This window comes from Bombina bombina, chromosome 9, assembly GCF_027579735.1.
Source record: "Bombina bombina isolate aBomBom1 chromosome 9, aBomBom1.pri, whole genome shotgun sequence".
NCBI lineage: Eukaryota > Metazoa > Chordata > Amphibia > Anura > Bombinatoridae > Bombina > Bombina bombina.
This window is the reverse complement of record NC_069507.1, coordinates 104,400,190-104,421,906: the sequence shown is the minus strand read 5'-3', so window position 1 is coordinate 104,421,906 and position 21,717 is coordinate 104,400,190. Positions and strand designations below refer to the sequence as shown.

Genomic DNA, 21,717 nt, shown 5'->3' with positions numbered 1-21,717 from the left:
TGAGTCTATCTAGGTATGGTTTTCAACAAAGGATACCAAAAAAAGTAAGTTAAGATTGTATGGTCTATCTGAATCATGAAAGAAGAAATTTGTGTTTCACGTCCCTTTCATTTAACATGATCAGTGCTATTTGGCTACATACTGTTTTGTTAGAACCATCACTCCATAGAAATAAAAGGCATAGATGCATTTTATCTCTGTGGAGTGATGGTTCTAACTATTGGCCAAATTTCGAGTGGAGCACAAACGTCTGCGCACAAGTGATATCAGGCTTTTGGGATTGTTTTCACGCAGGTTAAATTGCGCTCATATTACAATTTGAAAGTAAACGTGAATGCTTGAGCACAGTTCAAGTTAAAGCTCGTCAGGTTTGCACGTACTCACAGCTGTACTTCTATCGCAATTAGCGCACTAGCGAAAGCGATCCACTCGTAATCTGGCCCTATATGTGATATCTGTTGTTTTGTGAAAATTTATACTGATTTTTATAGTCCTTTAAACCTCTAGCCTGGAGAACCACGCTAACCGCAATCCTTCTTCTCTGAGCCCCGAGCCGTGCTTACCGTAATCCTTCTTCTCTGAGCCCCGAGCCATGCTAACCGCAATCCATCGTCTCTGAGCCCCAGGTCTTGTTAATAGGAAGCTTAGCGCGGCAGATCCCAGAACCTGTGTTAAGGGAGAAGGTCTCTGAGAAGAAGGATCTGGATAAACGTGGCTCTCCAGCGCACTAGCGCTAAGTATAGCGCTACAGGTGAACTTTTTCACCTGTAGCAGAAGGAACATTTACATTTGTTTAACAAAAAATTATGTAAATGTTCCACAAATATTCAGTATTCGTTTTGTTTAAAACAAAACAAATAACGAATAGTGCAGCCAATGAATATGTTAGAATCCTTCAGATATTTCACTATCAAACTAATCCTGGCCAGTAGTCTTGTTATCTCAGCATCAAGTAGAGTGATAATGAAAAATCTTTAGGATAGTAGCGATAGGACCCAGGAGAAGGATGATTTAGTATCAGGAGAATAGCAAGGAGCTAAATACCAAGAGGTCAAAGCAGAGTCGACAAGCCAGGGGTCAAACCAAACAGTCACAGGAAACAGAATCAGAGTCCAAAAGCTTAGTCAGGGAAATCCAAGGACAGAACCAATCGGGCAAGAAACACAGTGGAATCAGCAGGCAGAAGAATGGTCAAAAGGAGGTCCAGGTCACAAGCCAGAATTCGATATTCAAAAATATTGTTTGAGGCACACCCACGAGATACACTCAATACTAGGGCAATTAGACTGAGAAACTGAATGGCATTTAAAGGAAAAAGGATGCGAGAAGGATGCGTCGAGAACCTGTTGTCATAACAGAATATTCAAGGAAACAAATTTCCCCAAATATTTGTTTCCAAAGATTTGGATGAACTTCATTTTTTGGCGCAGCTCAAGTCTAGTAAATATTGTATATGTAGATATATATATATTTAAAAATAAAAAGAACATACATATTAGGGATGCACCGAAATTTCGGCCGCAGAAATGTTTTGTGGCCGAAAATAGCATTTTTTGTTATTTCGGTTTTTTTACTTTTTATTTCCTGTAAATTATTGTGTAGCATATTTCAAATTTGATGCCAGCCTAGAGCTGCTGTTTGGGTTCGTTACTTGATTTACTGTTTTGCATATAATAATAGTTTTCTAGGACTATACTTTATTTGGATAATTGGTAAAAAAAACAAAACTGTTAAATCTGATTCTGTTACACAGAACTAAATAAAGAATAATACTAGCAATGCACTAACATTTGGGCCGCCCCAATTCCAATTTTCGGCCCAAAGAGGACCAAAATGGCTAAAAATGTACAGCCCTCCCCTGTTCTATTGAGTTACATGTCTATCCTTAGCATAAGGTGAGCAGCACAGCACTGGCATGGTATACAGAGCACACACATAAGTACCATGACATGATGATATTTGAAACCAGCAGTGACATTTTTTTTTTTAGAAGGAAACCAAAGCTCTAAATACAGTATTCAAAGGAGGATAAGTAACAAGTTTATAAACACTTGATATTATCAGACACAGCCCTAAGCACACATAGTGAATATGTATAAGCCTTATATACAGTGCTTATACATCAGCCTCTTGTGCGTAGACATTCTATTCGCCTGAGGCAAATATGCGTGCACACTATATATGCATAATCTGACGGGTCAGTGTGAGACCCGAACCTGGAACTAGGCGGAGATACGATGAGAGAAGATCAGGTGCAGCCACGCCCATCGCACGGATAACTACACCCAAATACAAAACACAACATGTCCACCTCGCATTGTTGTCTGGCTATAACCACGCTCTCCCTTGTAGAGCTCCACCAATTTCACTGCAGATCACGCCCATTTGTTGGAGCTTTCCCGCCTAAAAGCTCTCTTAGTTACACACACTGTAGTTAAAAAAGAAAAAAAGTCATTTTCGGTTTCGTTTTGGTTTTCGGCCAGGGGCATCCTGAATTTTCGGTATTGATTTCGGTCCAGAATTTTCATTTCGGTGCATCCCTAATACATATGTATTTTAACTATTTCTATTTAAAAAACAAAAAACATATTAAATTTGTTTTTAAAAATATATTGGATATTTCAAAGTATTTGATGAGGAAGGTATCAAAAGTGTGTATAAATATATATATATATATATATATATATATATATATATATATATATATATTCCAATGGACTATTCATTTCATTAGACTATTCATTGCATGTTTGCACCCAGGTGACTGACCTTTGGAGGGAGGATTAGTTTACCTTTGGATTTTATATATATATATATATATATATATATATATATATATATATATATATATATATACACGCGTATATATGCATATTTATGTATGTATGTAGGTGTCAAAAAACAAACCAGAACTGCTAGCAACATGGAAAAACAATAATCGCAACCGCAATGGCCATGTGCATTCTGGGCATTATAGAGGATGTGTTTTATTCAATCTAGGCCAATGTCTCTGTCAACCTAAAAAAACCTCTCAACATCCCTGGAATGTTCAAATGCCACGGAGGCACCCTTGCTGGACGTCCATACTTTGGACTTCTCCTTCTAGATCTTCTACTGATCTCCTACACTAAGCCTGATTGACAATTGGAAAGAGACCATTTAAAGAATAATTGCAAAATCCATCTTGGGGCTATACTGGGGCTCTGTGAACCCTTCTTTTTAACTGCCTCTTTATGTCACATATATTTATAAACATGTATAATATTACAATATCAATTTGACTATTCAAGAAAAAAAATAGAATATAAAAATAATGATAAAAATAGCCGATAACATTTAATTACTGTTGGATTCACAAGTAGCTCACTCTGTACACAACTTACCATGAGCACACAGCATCCCCTTCACACTCACATAACTTTTACCCTGCAAGAAAGGTAAAACTTGAGAGGCAGGACCTGGCAGGGAAAAGGTGTTCTTGGGTATCTCACTCAAGACTTTATCCATTGTAGTGGAGCATTTCCATCCCCCTTTGGGGTAATAGGCTTGTGCTGCTGTCAGAGCCTGGGGGGGAAAATGAAATAACAATAGCATCATTAGGGCGCACAGTCAAAAAGGGCCTAGATTGAAATATTGCCAATCACCAAGGTCTGATACTCTTCAGGAACCAATCAGTGTAAACGGCAGGGAGACAAGGTGTCAGGCAAATGAATGGAAGGGCAATATCACCTGCCAGTGCTCAAAGTTGCGCTTTTGAGTGGCGGCTGTTCAAAAACTATGTCACCCAAGCCCCCCAGACACCAGGGTTACCCCCAAGGGCCTCTGAGGAAAGTGTAAATACTCTAGAGAAAAAAGATATTTGTATTGCAGGGAATGGGTTAAAGGGACAGTCAACACCAGAATTGTTGGTGTTTTAAAAGATAGATAATCCCTTTATTACCCATTCCCCAGTTTTGAATAACCAACACAGTTATATTAATACATTTTTACCTCTGTAATTACCTTATATCTAAGCCTCTGCAGACTGCCCCCTTATTTCAGTTCTTTTGATAGACTTGCATTTCAGCCAATCAGTGCTCACTCCTCTGTAAATTCACGTGCATGAGCTCAATGTTATCTATATGAAGCACATGAACTAACCCCCTCTAGTGGTGAAAAACTTTCAAAATGCATTTAGATTAGAGGTGGCCTTCAAGGTCTAAGAAATTAGCATATGAACCTCCTAGGTTTAACTTTCAACTAAGAATACCAAGAGAACAAAGCCCAATTGGTGATAAAAGTAAACTAAAAAGTTGTTTAAAATGACATGCCCTATTAGAATCATGAAAGTTTTTTTTGGACTTGACTGTCACTTTAATCTTTAAATAATCAAATTGGATTTGTTCTATTGGTATCCGCTGCTGAAGAGTGAACCTAGAAAGATTGTCCACATGTCTTTAGCACTTAATGGCACTAGGATTTGAAGCAATGTTTTTAGTAATATTATACATTGCTCTCACTAACACTAACAAATTCTGTCAGGCACTTTCCAAACCTTATGCTCACTTTTAAAGGGACATGAAACCCACATTTTTTCTTTCATGGTTAAGATAGAGCATCCAATTTTAAACAACTTTTCAATTTACTTCTATTATTTGATTTGTCCTTTAGGTATCAGTTGATTTGTATAGAAATGGGAATACTAAGCTGCAATACTCATGTTTGACATGAGTGGCCTAGTCCAGCTGCCAGATGATTGCCATAACTGTTTGGGTTTGGGAAACACTGTTCAATGTGTTTAACCCTTTGTGGGAGTTAAGCACATAGAGGTTCAGTGTCACTAGTCTTAAAGGGATATGAAACCCAAAATATTTATTTCATGACTCAGCTACAGCAAGCAATTTTAAACAACTTTCTACTTACTCAGGGGTCAAGTCCTTCAAAATAAAGTGTGGGAACTCACAAAGACTCACCCCCCCCTCACAATTAATATTGTTTTATACACACACACACACAGCATTTGTATGTATATAATCTATACACTCTGGTTAATATAAGCAAATTAAAACCAATGAAGGGCTGAATGGTTGCCTTTGGACCTGTGAATGGACACGGTTACATTTTTACATAGCATGGGTGAAATATGTATTTGTAATTTAGGATTTGACTGAACTTTTTTTTTAAAACAACTTTAAAATAACTAAACTAGACAAATATGAACACCTGTTGTTTAATCTCGAGATCCAGGGTGTCCATACTTTTATTTAACTGACATGGTGCATAGCCAGCTAAGCTTCAGTTCCTCACACCCTCCTTGCTCCCCCCAATCTTCCTTTCCAGGAACTAAATAGCTAATGTGTGTGCCCAAGCGCCTAGCCAAACGGAGGCAAGGTACTATATGCAGACAAGTGGAATTACGTATAAAAATCTATTTATTACATAATATGATAACAATTTAATACATAGTAAAAGAATAAAAGTCATGGATCCATGATACAATACATAATACAATAAAATAATACAATAGTGTGATAAAGGAATGATTCAAGCTATACTTAATATAGTACAGAGTACCAAGTACTTAACTAAGCAGTCACTGATTAAATGTCCTGTAAGGTGTAATTAGCATCCATACATAATCCTACTTCCAGACTGACAACTAAGGTGAAGGAGGATACACTGGAGAATCCTAATTGCATCCAATGAGGTAGATAGGTGAAATGTGAAAAAATCTCACTATAGTTAAAATAGTGGTAAAAAAATAATGGTAAAAAATTGTGGTAAAACGATATATAAGTCAGTGTCCTGTTTACAAAATGCCAAAAAAAAAAAAAAATAACCAACAATATGTACCAGAAAATATAAATGTGTATCAAAAAATGAAAAAATATATATGAAAAAATATATAAAAAATATATAAAAAAATATATAAAAAATAAGAGTGTTTATATAATAATAAGTGAAACCAAGGTATGTAAAAATCCAAATCCAAAGATAGTGTAAGTGAAACAACTGCAAAAAGTTATTCACATAGCCGACATAGGCCTCGCTTCCATTGAGTCGTAATTCAGTTTGCGTGCACTCGCAAACCGTTAAATATGCTGTCGAAAGCAATAGCGTTTAACGACTGTTTCCAATGGCGCGTTATACCTCTATATCGGCTTCCGGACTTCGGCTGCCGAAAAGATTTTCTCGTCCCATAGAAAGTAATAGAAGCCGTTAATCGATAAATTATACCAGGTTTCCAATGAAAGCGCTAACCGTTAATACATTGTCGGAGGCTGTCGATACATTGAGAAATATTACCCCCAGCTCAACTAGGTGTAAAAGAGGAATATTGTGCTTTTTGAGACCTATTTTCTATTGAAATTATAAAACTTGCAAATAATGCAAGTGTTTTAATGTAGAAATAAATTGTTATAAGTAATATTTATTGTTGTCTCATGTATAGAAATAGTTGAACTTATATTCTAATAGAAATATCAGTATATATTTAAATATAATAATATATGCAAGAACATATCTACAGAATGCAAACTAGACCTATGCCTAGGGCAGCAATAAATATTACTTATATTTATGAAGTGTTAAATATAATTATATTATAAAATAGTATTTGTTTATTAAAAATATGGATAAGTGTTTTTTTATTTTTCTTGAGAGGCGATCACAGGTAAGAAGCACGAACGTTAAACGTAAATTCTATAGCGTAAGGTCGGGTTACCTTAGCAACTAATTGATTTTCAAGAAATCCGACGTCAGATGGAAGCGTTAACACAACGTTAATTTACAGCTACACGAAAAGAGCGACTGCGCGCAACACGCTAATCTTTTCAATGGAAACCTGGTACTAAAATGCAGCCGTAAATTACTTTTAGCTGTCGGCCGCTTCGGTAGCTTACGGCTCCATTTTTAACGACTCAATGGAAGCGAGGCCATAGTGATCCTGATAGCTAATCCATAAGATGAAGATTTAGGATAAAAGTGCTTGTGCAAAAACTTGATAGAAGTACAATAATGTTACAAAGATAGTTGAAGATAGGTTATGAGACAAATGACGATATCCTCCTAGGGAAAGAAATAAATATAGTGTAGCATGTACAACCAAGAAATAATATATGGAATAAGGCTTACCAGTGTCTACGCGTTTCGGTCCGTGATAGGCCTTTATCAAGACTGCGGGCCGAAACGCGAAGACACTGGTAAGCCTTATTCGATATATTATTTCTTGGTTGTACATGCTACACTATATTTATTTATTTCCCTAGGAGGATATCGTCATTTGTCTCATAACCTATCTTCAACTATCTTTGTGACATTGTACTTCTATCAAGTTTTTGCACAAGCACTTTTATCCTAAATCTTCATCTTATGGATTAGCTATCAGGATCACTATGTTGGCTATGTGAATAACTTTTTGCAGTTGTTTCACTTACACTATCTTTGGATTTGGATGTTTACAAACCTTGGTTTCACTTATTATTATATAAACACTCTTATTTTTTATATATTTTTAAATTATTTTTTCATATATATTTTTTCATTTTTTGATACACATTTATATTTTCTGGCATATATTGTTGGTTATTTTTCGCTTTTTTTTTGGCATTTTGTAAACAGGACACTGACTTATATATCGTTTTACCACAGTTTTCTACCATTATTTTTTACCACTATTTTAACTATAGTGAGATTTTTTCACATTTCACCTATCTACCTCATTGGATGCAATTAGGATTCTCCAGTGTATCCTCCTTCACCTTAGTTGTCAGTCTGGAAGTAGGATTATGTATGGATGCTAATTACACCTTACAGGACATTTAATCAGTGACTGCTTAGTTAAGTACTTGGTACTCTGTACTATATTAAGTATAGCTTGAATCACACTATTGTATTATTTTATTGTATTATGTATTGTATCATGGATCCATGACTTTTATTCTTTTACTATGTATTAAATTGTTATCATATTATGTAATAAATTGATTTTTATACGTAATTCCACTTGTCTGCATATAGTACCTTGCCTCTGTTTGGTTAGGTGCCTGGGCACACACATTAGCTATCTATTTATTTCTCTTGGTGATTGCTAGGTATCACCCCCCCCCCCCCCACGGATATAGGTACACAAGTAGGCGCTTAGTCCCCTTTTTTTTCCCTTTTTTTTCTTTCCTTCTTTCCTTTCCAGGAACCCCAGAGCAAGACACAGAGAAATGTAAGCACCATGTGTTTCACACAGTGTGGGATGATCACATAGCAGGACCGCTGACAGGCTTGCATTTACTGTATTGAAGGAAGTGTTTCTGCCCATTACTAGAGGATTTCACTATCCCTCTAACCAGACTGTGCTCTAGCGCCTCCCACCAGTAGCAGCAGTGTTTACTTAAGTATTTCTCTTCTCTGTCCAGGGGGAACTTAGTTCCACCTGCAAAAATAGTTCAAGAATTCAATTCCCATGCGTTCCCGCTGGACTTGACCTCTGAATTTACTTCTATTGTCTATTTTTTTGGTATTTTTTGTTGAAAAGCAGGGAGCTGACCAATTTTTAGAGCACTACATGGCAGCAGCTTTGCAAGAATGTTATCCATTTGCAAGAGCACTATATGACAACTCTATTACCTGCCATGTAGTGCTCCAGATGCCTACCTAGGTATTTCTTCAACACAGATTATCATGCGAACAAAGCAAATTTGATTATAGAAGTAAATTGGAAACATTTTTTTAAAATGAAATGCTCTAATAAATTAGAAAAAAAAGCCTTTTTTGGCCTTCACTTGAGCGCTAACCCGAAGGTGCACTAAGACAACTGCACTAAAGTCGAAGATGCTTTAAGAATACTTAAAGGGACAGTCTAGTCAAAAATAAACTTTCATGATTCAGATAGGGCATGTAATTTTAAACAACTTTCCAATTCATTTTTATCATTAATTTTGCTTTGTACTCTTGGTATTCTTAGTTGAAAGCTAAACCTAGGTAGGCTCATATGCTAAATTTTAGCCCTTGAAGGCCACCTTTTATTTGAATGTATTTTGACATTTTTTCACAAGAGGGCATTAGTTTGTGTGTGCCATTTAGATAACATTGTGCTCATGCCCGTGGAGTTACCTAGGAGCCAGCACTGATTGGCTAAAATGCAAGTCTGTCAAAAGAACTGAAGGGGGCAGTCTGCAGAGGCTTAGATACAAGGTAATCACAGAGGTAAAAAGCGTATTAATATAACCGTGTTAGTTATGCAAAACTGTGGAATGGGTAATAAAGGGTTTTTTTTTTTTTTTTTTAAATAATAAAAATTCTGGTGTTGACTGTCTCTTTAAAATATCTAAAGGGTCTCATTTCCTTTTGATTCTCAGCGCAATACAGTGAAAATGTTTGAACTTCTTGAACAGGTATGTAATTTGGTAACAAAAAATTGTATTTCCTATTTGCAAATACATTCATTTTCATACTCTTTAAAAATGGAATTTGGATTTATAAGTAACTGGGCACAGAGAGATAACGCTCTTAAAGCACGTAAAGCTGGAATGGGCTCAGTTTGGTTTGATGCAATTGTAAATGTTGTATATTGAAGACACAATTTCAAGCGTAAATTTTGAACATTCAAAAGGCTTATGGACTACACAAGAAGGCACTATATATGGCCTACCCAGGGTAGAAAAGGGAAATATTTCATAGCCAGATTATTAAACTACTGGGTTTGGGCAATTGATGAACAGTCATATGTAACATAACTTATAGTGAATGTAAATTTTGATGCTAAAGTGCCCGGTTTTTAAAACTTCGATTAAAAACAGGGGCACTTTAATTCATCAAAATGTACATTTCACTCCTGTTGTGAAAAAAAACTTACCTTTTAATCTTCACAGCAGCTCCAGCTTCCTCCACCCGTTTCAAAGCCTCTTCCTGGGTCTAAAATGAGGAATCCGACTTCCTCCAATCACAGTAGTGAATCAGACACTGAATCCCCCGGGGGGGAAGCTGTGATTGGAGGATGACCTATCAATCATTTCTGACATCAGAAATGGCTTGTGAGACCGGAGGAAGCTGGAGCTGCTGTGAAGTTTAAAAGGTAAGTTTTTTTGTCACAACAGGAATGAAATGTAAATTTTGATGAATTAAAGTGCCCCTGTTTTTAATCAAAGTTTTAAAAACCGGGCACTTTAGCATCAAAATTTACATTCACTTTAATGTTATACGTTGTAATGTGAAAAGCCTGTTTGTAGTATCACTTTTGAAAACTTCAATAAAAAATATATATAAAAGCTGGAATGGGCTCAATCTCTATTTGGTGTAATATCCCTACCCAGGCACAATAAAGCAAATTAACAATATTGTTAAAAAATGGGTATAGGATTTAGAGGATTTAGAAACCCATAATATTAGAATTAGTCTGAAAAATCTAAATTTTGCAACAAAATCAATGGTTTGAAGTGAATCGCATATTAAACTTTTAAATAAGGTGCACATTACCCCAGCAATGTTATCTAAATGGGATAACAACCAGATACAGTATATTCCTGCTCTAGATGTAATTATCCCAATGCATTCAATGGAATAGAATTAGTTAATGGTTAAAAAAGAGGGGGTCATATCCTAATGCTCCAAGAAACACATTTTAAATCTAAACACATCCCCAAATTTTTCTCCCCACATTACCCTCAGCATTTTCACTGTACCAACCCACTTAATGGAGTTAGCATCCTAATACATGTAGAATCTGTAGCATCCATTTCATTCACGAAAATGCTGACCTGCCACTGAGACGGAGCGGCGTGACAAAACCCTACTATAGACTGCACTAATCCAGACATGAGAATTAATACTCTGCGCCTTTAAAACATTTGGCAAAACTTTAAACTACTGGGAATTCACGATACATGGAGATACATAAATCCTCAAAAAAAAGATTTTACTTTCTTTTCCCACCCGAATAGAAATTACACCAGACTCGACTATATATTAGTTGACCATATAGCTCTATCTTATATCAAGCACTTGAGCATAAAGCATAATACATGGTCAGATCATTCCCTAGTTACATGCACAATCAGCTGGCCATTAGCTCCTCTTAAAGCGTATCATTGGAGACTAGATGAGACATTATTGCTTGAGAAGACTCAGGTTAAAAAAATTTGCTAAACGTATAGAATCTTATTTCTCAATAAATGATACTCTAGATGTTAACATAGCTACCTTCTGGGAAGCTCATAAAAGCACCATCAGAGGAGAATTTATTAAGACTAAAGAGCAAATAAACAAAACCAAAAGAGAAGTATTAGTCTCCTTGGCTAAGGATATAGCAGAATTTGATTGTCTTCACAAAAATTCCCCTAATGACACTAAAATACTTGATAATCTAATGAATAAAGAGACCAAATGAACAAGAGTCTACACATAAAATATCAAAGGCAAATGCTGTTTTTCCAACATACCTTTTATAGGGAAGGCAACAAGTCAGGGAAATTACTTGCTAAGGCTTTAAAAAAACAGCAACAAAAAACATATATTCACTCCATCAAGTCCACACAAGGCAGACAAATTGAAGATTCACAAGCTATTGCTGAATAATTTAAACTCTTTTATCATAAATTATACAACCTGTTTCCAAACAGAAATAACAAATCTCACCTTCAGCTTTGTCAGCAATACTTAAACAATGTTCATATTCCCCAATTAACGTCAGAACATAAAGAAATTTTAGATCAGTCAATTCAACCCACAGAAGTCCTAGAAGCAATAAAAAATCTAAAACAAATAAAAGCCCCAGGCCCGGTCGGATTCTCTGGTCTATATTATAAAATATTTTCGAAATATCTTAATCCTTACCTATCCTCTCTATTCAATTCTATCTCAGAGGATTTACCATTACCAGATACTATGCTCCAAGCGAATATCTCTGTATTGGCTAAACCAGGCAAACCTCCAAATACCCCAGCCAACTTCAGATCAATTTCCCTACTAAATACTGACTTAAAACTCTATGCCAATATTCTAGCATCCTGAATAAACAAATTTCTCCCTCAAATTATTCATCAGGATCAAGTAGGCTTTGCCCCCCATAGAAAGGCAAAATATAATACAGTCAAAATTCTTAATCTCCTTGACCATATCACCTTTACTAAAACCCCAGCCATTTTCCTGTCCACTGACGCAGAAAATTTAAACACATATACAAAAAGACTTCTGGGCAATGATGGAGAGGGTGTTCCCAGAAAGGACACATGAGACATATATGGTGGGATTGCGCACCCATTAAATTATACTGGTCAAAAATATTTGAATGCATTAATTTAGCCCTACAAACACAATTAATTCCTATTCCTGAAATGATCTTGTTACACCATCCTAACCCAAATTACATGTAAACTAAGAAGTAAATATAATAATGCTTAATGCAGCAAAACAATTAATTCCAAGATATTGGAAATCCACAAAGATCCCCACAACCACTGAATGTAAACACCTAGGGGCCGAATTATCAAGCTCCAAATGGAGCTTGATACCCCTGCTTCCGTGCGAGCCTTTAGGCTCGCCGGAAACAGCAATTATGAAGCAGCGGTCTAAAGACCGCTGCTCCATAACTTGTCCGCCTGCTCTGAGGCTGCCGACATCAACCTGCCCGATCCTATACGATCAGGCTGATTGAAACCCCCGATTGGCCGTGAATCTGCAGGGGGCGGCATTGCAAAAACAAGCGGCCATGATACGCTACATCTCACTTTCATAAATCGGCCCCCTAGTCAATAAAAACTAAACATTAGAGAGATTATATTATTTTAAATTAGGGCAATTGTCCTTTTTTCCATGATATTTAATTTCTATGGGAATCCTTTATATATAGCGACAACTAGATACATATAATCATACAATAAGTTTCTTCCTGCTACATAACTCACTAAGCTAGGACCATAAGGCTTAGCAGTCAACTTAACTATGCATTGAGTACGTTTAGATGTATTTTATTCTATGTTTATGTTTATTTGATTTTTTGTAAAATGTAGTTGTTTTTTTTTGTTTTGTTTTTTGTTGTTGTTAAAGGCTGGCAATGATATGTAATTAAATACACCTACAGTCTGCAGTCTTTCATAAAGTACAAAATGATAATTGCTATACCTCCATTGCAGCATATGGATTGTTAATTGGCTGGAATTACCAAGGACTAAGGAAAGATGTGAAGAATATGTACAATTTAGACTGTATTCAAACAGTTACAGGCCCATTTATCAAGCTCCGTATGGAGCTTGAAGGGCCGTGTTTCTGGCGAGTCTTCAGACTCGCCAGAAACACAAGTTATGAAGCAGCGGTCTAAAGACCGCTGCTTCATAACCCTGTCCGCCTGCTCTGAGCAGGCGGACAGGAACCGCCGGAAATCAACCCGATCGAATACGATCGGGTTGATTGACAGCTCCCTGCTGGCGGCCGATTGGCCGCGAGTCAGCAGGGGGCGGCGTTGCACCAGCAGCTCTTGTGAGCTGCTGGTGCAATGTTAAATGTGGAGAGCGTATTGCTCTCCGCATTTAGCGAGGTCTTGCGGACCTGATCCGCAGTGTTGGATCAGGTCCGCAAGCCCTTTGATAAATGGGCCCCTTAAAGAGACAATGAACATCCTCAGAATAGTCATACATTGACAGCCATACTAATCTATGTAACATGCCTTTAAGCATTTTGTTATGTTAAAAATTTAATAAAATTTAAAATAAAGAAGAATTAGTTAATTATTAAAGGGACAGTCTAGTCAAAATTACTCTTTCATGATTCAGATACAGCATACTCCGATTATCAATTTTTCTTCATTCTCTTGCTATCTTTATTTGAAAAAGCAGGAATGTAAGGTTAGGAGCCAGCCCATTTTTGGTTCAGCACCTCGGTTGCACTTCCTGATTGGTGCTTACATTTAGCCACCAATCAGCAAACGCTACCCTGGTGCTGAACCAAAAATATACCGGTTCCTAAGCTTACATTCTTGCTTTTTGAAATAAAGATACCAAGAGAACGAATAAAAATTAATAATAGGAGTAAATTAGAAAGCTGCTTAAAATTGCATACATAGGGGGAGATTTAATAAGCAGCGGATGCTGCTATCTCCGCCCATAGTTTCCAGATCGCCGGAAACGGCAGTTAAGAAGCAGCGGTCATAACACTTTTAGGTGGCGGACTGCAATCATCCCAATCAGATACGATCGGAATGATTGACACTTCCTGCTAGCGGCCAATTGGCCACGAATGTGCCGGGGGCGGCATTGCACAAGCATTGCACAAGAAATGCTTGTGCAATGCTAAATGCCGACAGCGTATTCTGTCGGCATTTAGCGATGTTGGGGGACATGGTTTGCTATAGCGAATCATGTCTGCCCGACATTTGTTAAATTGACCCCTCTATCTGAATCATGAAAGAGTAATTTTGACTATACTCACCCTTTAAAGAAAGTGTACGTGTAATAATATTATTCGGGACAAAATATGTTTTCATTTTAGCCTAAATAAATTTTAATTTGGATAATTCTGCTCTGATCAATACTGCAAATCTTTGCGGCAGAAATTAGATTTTTTAAAAATTGGAAAATCTTTTAAAGCCCACGGTATTGCAAAATTTGTTAGTAAAATGTTCATTCAGCTTATAGTGGAGCAACACGAAACACGTATTACATCAGAAAAAAATATATTTTTTTCACCAAATGGTCTAGTGTGATGTACTTTACTCCTTGTAATATTCAATTCCAACTGATTTCACCCTTCAAGGACTCTGAATATTTGCGTTGTGCAATTTATAATGGTGATTTACAGGATTTTTGGGGTCAGTGAGAAAGATGATTGTTTTTAGTTTTTGTTGGGGTTTTTTTTTGTTTCTGGTTTACTATAGCACAATATGTAGTTTTTTTTGTTTTTTTTGGGGGGGGGGTTGGACCTAATTATAAAGGCATGTAACTATTATTTTGTTACACATTAAGAACTTTATTATATAAAGACTTTATGAGTTTTTATTTATTTACTATCATCCTTATGAAATATTGTGATTCATAAAGACATATCATGTTTCTTCTTTGTGGTTTAAAATCTAAAATGCAATAGATATGTGAAAAGAAAGAAAGAAAAAAGAATACTTAAAATACCCATGTTCTTTACTTATGTTTAAATATTTATTTCTATATATTTAGGTATATATTTTGTACAAACAAAATAAATAAATATATATTTATATACAGTGCTATTTTGTAAGAAAAAAAAGGTGGCAGTACTCGCTGATTATTAATTGAAATATTGTGCTCAGTAACTTTGAGAAAAGCAAAGGTACAAAGTTATTTACAATCGCCTAGATTATGAGTTTTGGGCTAAATAGGGTGCGAAACTAACTCCAAAAAAGTTGTGTTATTTCACTCTCCATAGCGCTGCTGTTACTGAAAAGCCTCCTTCTGCTGTGTGATATGGTGCTCCATCAAAAAGTTCCACACAATGGAGTATCATTGAGAAAGTAGCTAACCCTATCAGAGGAGGGGATAGGAAGAAACTTCTGGGAAAACAAGAAGTGTTCTGGATCTTTAAGTTAAAGACCAGAACACCGGATGGATTAAATTCATCGTATGACCTGATTAATTTCTGGTGTAGTGAATATACCCTATCCTTAGTAGGTCTTAGTTTTAGGATTATAGTTATTTAACTGATTCAATATCTCCCCCCTACACACACACCTCACTATAAAAACCCTGGAGTAAAGATTATACACTCTGAACATCTTCCTTAAATATACTGAACTAAAGTTTAGGTTATTTATTTTGTATATTCTAGGATCTACAGGAAACATATATGGGCTTGTTAGTTCATATGAAAGCGTGAAATAGGGTTAATAATCAGTATACACTCATAAGAGATAAAAGAAATTTTACAAATATATAGGTTAATCTATATTGATAATATCAGAAGTTTGCTGTCACGCTCGGCTGCCGGGGAGCTCCGGCGGCCCTCCTTGCGTGCTTGGTTCCCATGGCGACGTCTAGCTCAGCTGACGTCACGATTAGGCTTCATAGTCCGGGCTTCCGGTGTCTTCGGTGCCCGTTTGTTTGTTCCTTCGTGGCTCCTGTGTGCACTGTACTGTGTTGACCCTCAATCTGCCGGATACCCTGTTGCCAAACTCTGCAAGTACTGACTACTCTGTATTAAGTTAACCCTCAAACTGCCTGATAACCTGTTGCCAAACTCTGCAAGTACTGACTAGTGATGTCCCGAACTGTTCACCCGCAAACGGTTCACAGCGAACATAGCTTGTTCGCGTTCGCGTTTGTGGGCGAACACATGCCGATCCGCCCCTATGTGTCATCATTGAGGAAACTTTGACCCTTTATGTCACAGCCGTCTGACACATTAGAGCCAATCAACATCAGACACTCCCTCACAGACCCTCACAGCTACTCGGAATCCGCCATTTTAGACTAATAACGACCTTGCTTTCTTAATGAGAGGACGAGTTGTGTTTTTGCTCCTGACATTAATAGGAAAAACATAGCTAGACTAGTGTATTTAGTGTCCACTACAGTCCAGAAGGACTCCACTCATCTCTGCTGCAAGCACAGCACCCCAAAAAGCCCTTTTTAGGGCTATATTTCGTGCCGTTTTTTTTTTTTCGTTTTTTTTTTTTATTAGCATTTGCCTGGCTTTCAGCCTGTGTGTTTAAGGCTCACAGCATATGCTGTGATTACTGCCACCACTGATATCTCCCTAACAACATTAGTTTAAATTTAACTAACCAAAAAATTTAATTATTTTGCTAGTGTAATTTTTTTCATTTTCTATCAGGCCTGTGTCACACAGCATATACTCTGGTTCATTGCTCTGTGCCAGCCACCAGTGTTAATATTTTAGTTTATAACATTATTTTAAATTTAAAAAAAAATAAAAAAATATTTTGCTAGTGTAATCTAATTACATTTACTATCAGGCCTGTGTCTGTCAGGCTCACTCAGCATTAATATACCTCATTTTTTTTCAGTCATTTGGTTAATTGGTCTGTGCCAGGCAGCCACCCAGCACTCATATCTTCTTCACCTTAATTTAAATATAAAAAAAAAAAAAAAAAAAATGTGTTTGATGGTGTAATCTAATATAATTTTCTATCAGGCCTGTGTGTTTTGCTGACATACAGAGCCTACTGTGTTTACTTGCTGCCCTCCCTAGTCTATGAGCCACAACTCATATGTGTTTAACCTTTTTTTAATTTCCCCCCCAAAAAAATAATTTAAATCATTTTTATAGTGTAATCTAATAGTATTTTCTATCAGGCGTGTGTGTATCTGACTTACAGAGCCTACTGTTTTTAATAGCTGCCCTTCCAAGGCTATCAGCCACGACTCATATGTATGTGCTTAACCTTTTTCTTTAAATTCCCAAAACAAGTCTTTAAATCATTATGCTAGTGTAATCTAATTTTATTTTCTATCAGGCCTGTGTCTAACTGTCTATCTGACTTACACAGCATACTGTTGTTAATTGCTGCCCTACGTAGCAGCCAGCCAGTGCGACCACTCATAGAGTCATATGTGCATTGCACTTCTTAACATAATTTTAATATTAAAATCTAAAATTTTTAAATATTTTGCTAGTGTAATCTAACTTAATTTTCTATCAGGCCTGTGTTTTTGTCACACAGCATACTGTGTTAAATTGCCGCCCTACCTACCATCCACGACTCATATCTGCCAGCCTGTGTGCCAGGCCCAACTAGCCAATTAGTGGCACCAATCATAATTCTTGTAACAGTATATAAAAAAATAAAAATCATAATTTTTTGGACTGCAAATATTCAGTCTCCTAGTGACATTGAATTGCATTTACCTCCTGCCTGCCACTGCCAGCCTTTTGTGCCAGGCCGTCTAGCCAACTATTTACACCAATCATAATTGTTGTCACAGACAGTATAGTTACTAATTAAAATTAAAAAAAAATTGATTGTTGATCTTAATCCTCAGTTTGCTCGTGCCATAGAATTGCACTTTTCTACTGCCTTCCAAGCCTGTGTGCCAGGCCTACTTGAAAAATATTTACACCAATCATATTTGTTGTCACAGTATTCTTAATAATTAAAAATTAAAATTTTTGGTAATAGTTGTTGTGAATCCTCAGTTTGCTGGTGCCATTGAATTGCACTTTCCTCCTGCCTTGCAGCCTGCTGTGTGCCCACCTAGCCAATTATTGCCAGCAATCATATTTCTTTTAACAGTATTGCACAAATTGTCAATCATCACTGTTTTGACTGTCAGTATTCAGTCTCCTAGTGTCCTTGAATTGCATTTACCTCCTGCCTGCCAGCCTTTTGTGCCAGGCCGTCTTGCCAACTATTTACACCAATCATAATTGTTGTCACAGTATAGTTACTAATTAAAATTAAAAAATTCTTGATTGTTGATCTTAATCCTCAGTTTGCTCGTGCCCTAGAATTGCACTTTTCTACGGCCTTCCAAGCCTGTGTGCCAGGCCTACTTGAAAAATATTTACACCAATCATATTGATCAAACTATCAATCTATGTATATCCACAAATGAAGGCCATATAGACCTCATCTGATAGGGGGAGTAACAGGTTGTAGTAAAATGTTAAGAATAGTACTACTTAACACACCACAGGTCACAGACCGCATGTCTTATTGTTATACTCTGTCAGGGAAATTATATATATTTCAAATCGAACTATCAAACGTATCGGACAAATGTAGATTGCATCTATTGATCGATGCAATTCGTATCTATAAAATGTATATTACATATTTTGGTTGATGTCATTCGTATCTATAAAATGTATATTGCATCTTTGATTCAATAACATTCTTATCTATCAAATGTATATTGCATCTATTGATCAATGTAATTCGTATCGATCGAATGTATATTGCATCTATTGAGCTATGTACAGTGTATCGATCATATGTATATTGCATCGATTGAGCTATGTTATCTATGTATCTATCTATCAAATCTATCTATCTCGTGGTTGTGCAAGTGGACTGTTTGCGGTTGATTGCGGTGCGTAACACTTGGAGTTTGCTCTGTCACTGTGATGCGGCCGTAACCCTTACACTACCTGATAGATACGACATCATAACTGATGTTTTAAAGCACGTTATTGCAAACAATTTGGGAATGTTAGTTGATTTAGGCCCATTATGGCTTAAAAGCAGACTCTGCATAAACTATGTAATTTTCCATGGGAGTTTTGCCAGGGATCCCCCTCCAGCATGTGACAGTCCAGGTGTTAGTACCCTTGAAACAACTTTTCCATCACTATTGTGGCCAGAAAGAGTCCTTGTAGGTTTTAAAGTTCGCCTGCCTATTGAATTCAATGGCGGTTTGCGCGGTTCGTGGGTTTGCGAACAATACCGGAAGTTCGAGTCCGCCATTCGCGAACCGAAAATTTTAGGTTTGCGACATCACTAGTACTGACTACTCTGTGTTAACCCTCGAACTGCCTGATTACCTGTTGCCAAACTCTGCAAGTACTGACTTCTCTGTGTTAACCCTCAAACTGCCTAATTACCTGTTGCCAAACTCTGCAAGTACTGACTACTCTGTGTTAACCCTCAAACTGCCTGATTACCTGTTGCCAAACTCTGCAATTACTGACTACTCTGTGTTAACCCTCAAACTGCCTGATAAACCTGTTGCCAGATTCAGCATTACTGACTTCGCTGGGCTTAACCCTCTTATTGCTTGATTTCAAGTTTCCAACTCCTGCATTATTGACTGTTTCTTGTTTAACCCTCCTTCTGTCTGAGTATAAGTTCTCTACCCCAGCATTCCTGGATTTGTGGAGGACTATTTCTGAACTGCCTGAATGCAGCTCCCTATTCAGAAGGCTATCCGGCTGATATCTAGAATTCCTTTTCTCTTCCCAGAGGACTCAGACCAACACTGTTCCATATCGTGAGTACCTTATTTTTTAGAAGTTGTCGTGGGGTCACGTCCTGGGTTAAACTCAGAGTGCAAGGGTGTTGTTTAAGTTCGCCCTAGCATTTGGGTCTTCTTCTGGACATTTCCTAACCTGACATTTGCGTTACAAGAGCGATAATGGAAATTGCAATAGTTTATTATTTAAGAGCGGTACTCAATTAATATGAGTGAATCATGATATGTTTATTTCCTTTCTTATGGTTAAACTAATATGCATGTACTTTGAAAATTTTAGAGATTACAATGAAACTAACATCAGCTAGATCGCATTTATGTATTAGTAAGAAAAGGAAACGGATATTATGTAACGGTTTTGTATTGATGTTTTTGTAGTTGACTGGCATGGGTTTTGACACCATGCGATCCAAATGGTTATTGTTTTTTGATCCAATGGGAGGATAGTTAGCCCTGTAAAAAGGGCGCTCTGATTTTAAATTTTATCAGCTTAGACTACGGCCACGAGCCGAAATGCGTCAGCTGCTATCTATCCTCCTATTGGGTCTTCTAAACAACTTGCTAACTGTTTTCATGTGCTTATATGGTTCCTTCTGCAGAGACTTTAACAAGAAAGTTCTGAGGCTACTAAGCCGGTGACGTGAACAATACGTCAGCTGCTACACGCAAATTGACTAACACCGAACATCAGCTGCTCGAGACGCCCACGCTAGTAAACAGCTGAGATTAGAAGCTGCAACGCCAGCAGCACACGTGGATTGGAACGCTCACAGGCGGGGAACAGACGACATCGAGCTGCACTGGACACAGGGTTACCGGTAAAGAAGAAAACACACCCGGAGCTACACAGGACAAAAACGATTGGCAGTTTTTGCCCCAAGCTATTTCTCTATATCGGCCGTAAAAAAGGTACCACTCTCATATAGTAATTAATATGATCCGATACTCATAGAGCATGATCATATACATATGAGAGTTCAACTTTATCTGACTTTTACTCACGCTCCTTCAGACCTCCTATAACGTTTGTGCCATAGTTATCCGCTATATCTTGACACAGCTTGTGTATATTTCTCTGTTAAACGTTGTTACTGCATACCCTCTATACTGTATAGAATCAACACTATTTAATAGAACACTTTTAATTGTATATGTTGCACTGGACGTCCAGTATTATTACCAATAGGGCCCTTATACTTGTCATCTCATCATACTATATATTCCTATGGTTTAGGGAATTCTAATTTACACCACCCTTCTGTAATTTGCTTTCTACGAGCTCATCCTAAGTGGTTAGGTGTTTTAATCTATACTAAGAATATATTTTAATTGCTTATTTGCACTATTTGCTGATTGTTATTTATTAATTGTTGTTTTATGATTTTATTGTTCTTTATTAAATAATTTTATTGTTCTTTATCAAATAATCTATTTGCATATTTTGGAGAATATCTCTTTTTCGTATAGTTCACTACCTTAGCTTTTCTAGCGCCAGTATATATTCTTTTGTTGATTTCCTTGTCTCCCCTTGGGCCTTTTTGAGAGGAGCCCTCATTATACTTGGCATTTGGTAGAAATTAGCGCTGATTCTCCCTCTCTTTATATGGTTCCTTATATGGAACCGTATTTGAGCTTTTTAATGTTGTGGCGCAATAAAGGCTACTTGACATCATTATCCGGTGCTCCCTTCAGTTTCTTTTTTTCTTTGCGTTAAGGTCCATATCGCACAAACGTCGAGGGCTGATTTGACTTGCTCGTACACACTTTCCCCCATAGACATCAATAGGGAGAGAGTGTTAGAAAAAAAACTAACACCTGAAGTGCAGAATGAAAAATCTCCGTAACGCAACCCCAT

At 37.0% G+C, this 21,717-nt stretch overlaps 1 protein-coding gene across 1 annotated transcript in view; it reads right to left on the bottom strand.

Annotated features, from left to right (window-relative positions):
* Nucleotides 1–21,717, bottom strand: part of LOC128640001 (cobalamin binding intrinsic factor) — a 102,551-nt gene that overhangs the window by 45,507 nt on the left and 35,327 nt on the right. The window contains exon 6 of the mRNA XM_053692292.1: nt 3,384–3,564. Coding sequence (XP_053548267.1) covers nt 3,384–3,564 — 181 coding nt within the window. The remainder of the gene's footprint in view (nt 1–3,383; nt 3,565–21,717) is intronic.